Here is a 927-nt window from a genome sequence, read left to right on the forward strand (position 1 = left end):
ATATATATATATATATATAAAACAAACAAGAGCTTTGATACGTACAGCCACTCTCTGTTCATTTTCCAATCGTTTTGTAGTCATTATAACTTCACTAACAGTATTTGAGAGTTTTGAATGTTGAGAATCGATCCTGGAAGTCACCTGACGAAGATTTCCAGAAAGTTCGGTCATTAACATTTCTAATTGTTTCTTATCCTGGATCACAGATTCCAACTCCATTTGAAGTTCTTGAATTCTAGCCGGGCATGTTTCAAACAAAAGTTAAATATGATAAATTAATAGATCAATGAACAGATAAAAGAAAATGAGTGATTTGATGATAAAACCAAACAAGACCGGGACTGTTTTATTTAATACTTTGTCTACTGTGTGTATCACCAGTGACTCCCGCGGTACAGAATGAGGCGGAGGTAAAGAATACGTGCACCACCGGTTTTCGGCGTAACAAAAACCTTAAACTTAACCCTAAACCCTAACCCTAACCCTAACCGTAAACCTTAACCATAATCCTAACCACCGGGTGTACGTATTCTTTACTTTCGCCCAGAATGAATATAATACTCGTTAAGTACTGCGAGAACCGCCATGTACCAGAATCGATTTAAACGGCTGACTGTCTCCTAACTGCAAACTTCTGGACTCGTGCCTATTCTAGAAATTATAATTAATAAAGTATTGTCGTGTTTGATGACATGGATACGCTAGTAGTGTAATGCAATCCTATCTGACTTTTGATTTGATGTAAAATTTTGGAAAGTGGATCATTGTTATTGTAAGCTTGACACTAAAAGAGATTTTTGAGGTTTACGAATTCCTTTACAATAAACTTGGAATTCTTTTTATGATTAATAAATACCAAGTTATATAATAATCTTTTTTTTTCTAATGTCTGCCTCTTTGTTGTACCTATATTTTCAAATAAAT

General features: G+C 34.3%; 1 protein-coding gene across 1 annotated transcript in view; it reads right to left on the minus strand.

Moving 5' to 3' along the window:
• LOC106876414 (coiled-coil domain-containing protein 154) overlaps nt 1-927 on the minus strand; it is a 35,781-nt gene that overhangs the window by 32,517 nt on the left and 2,337 nt on the right. The window contains exon 2 of the mRNA XM_014924955.2: nt 42-238. Coding sequence (XP_014780441.2) covers nt 42-238 — 197 coding nt within the window. The remainder of the gene's footprint in view (nt 1-41; nt 239-927) is intronic.

This window comes from Octopus bimaculoides, chromosome 6 (genome assembly GCF_001194135.2).
Source record: "Octopus bimaculoides isolate UCB-OBI-ISO-001 chromosome 6, ASM119413v2, whole genome shotgun sequence".
Taxonomy (NCBI): domain Eukaryota; kingdom Metazoa; phylum Mollusca; class Cephalopoda; order Octopoda; family Octopodidae; genus Octopus; species Octopus bimaculoides.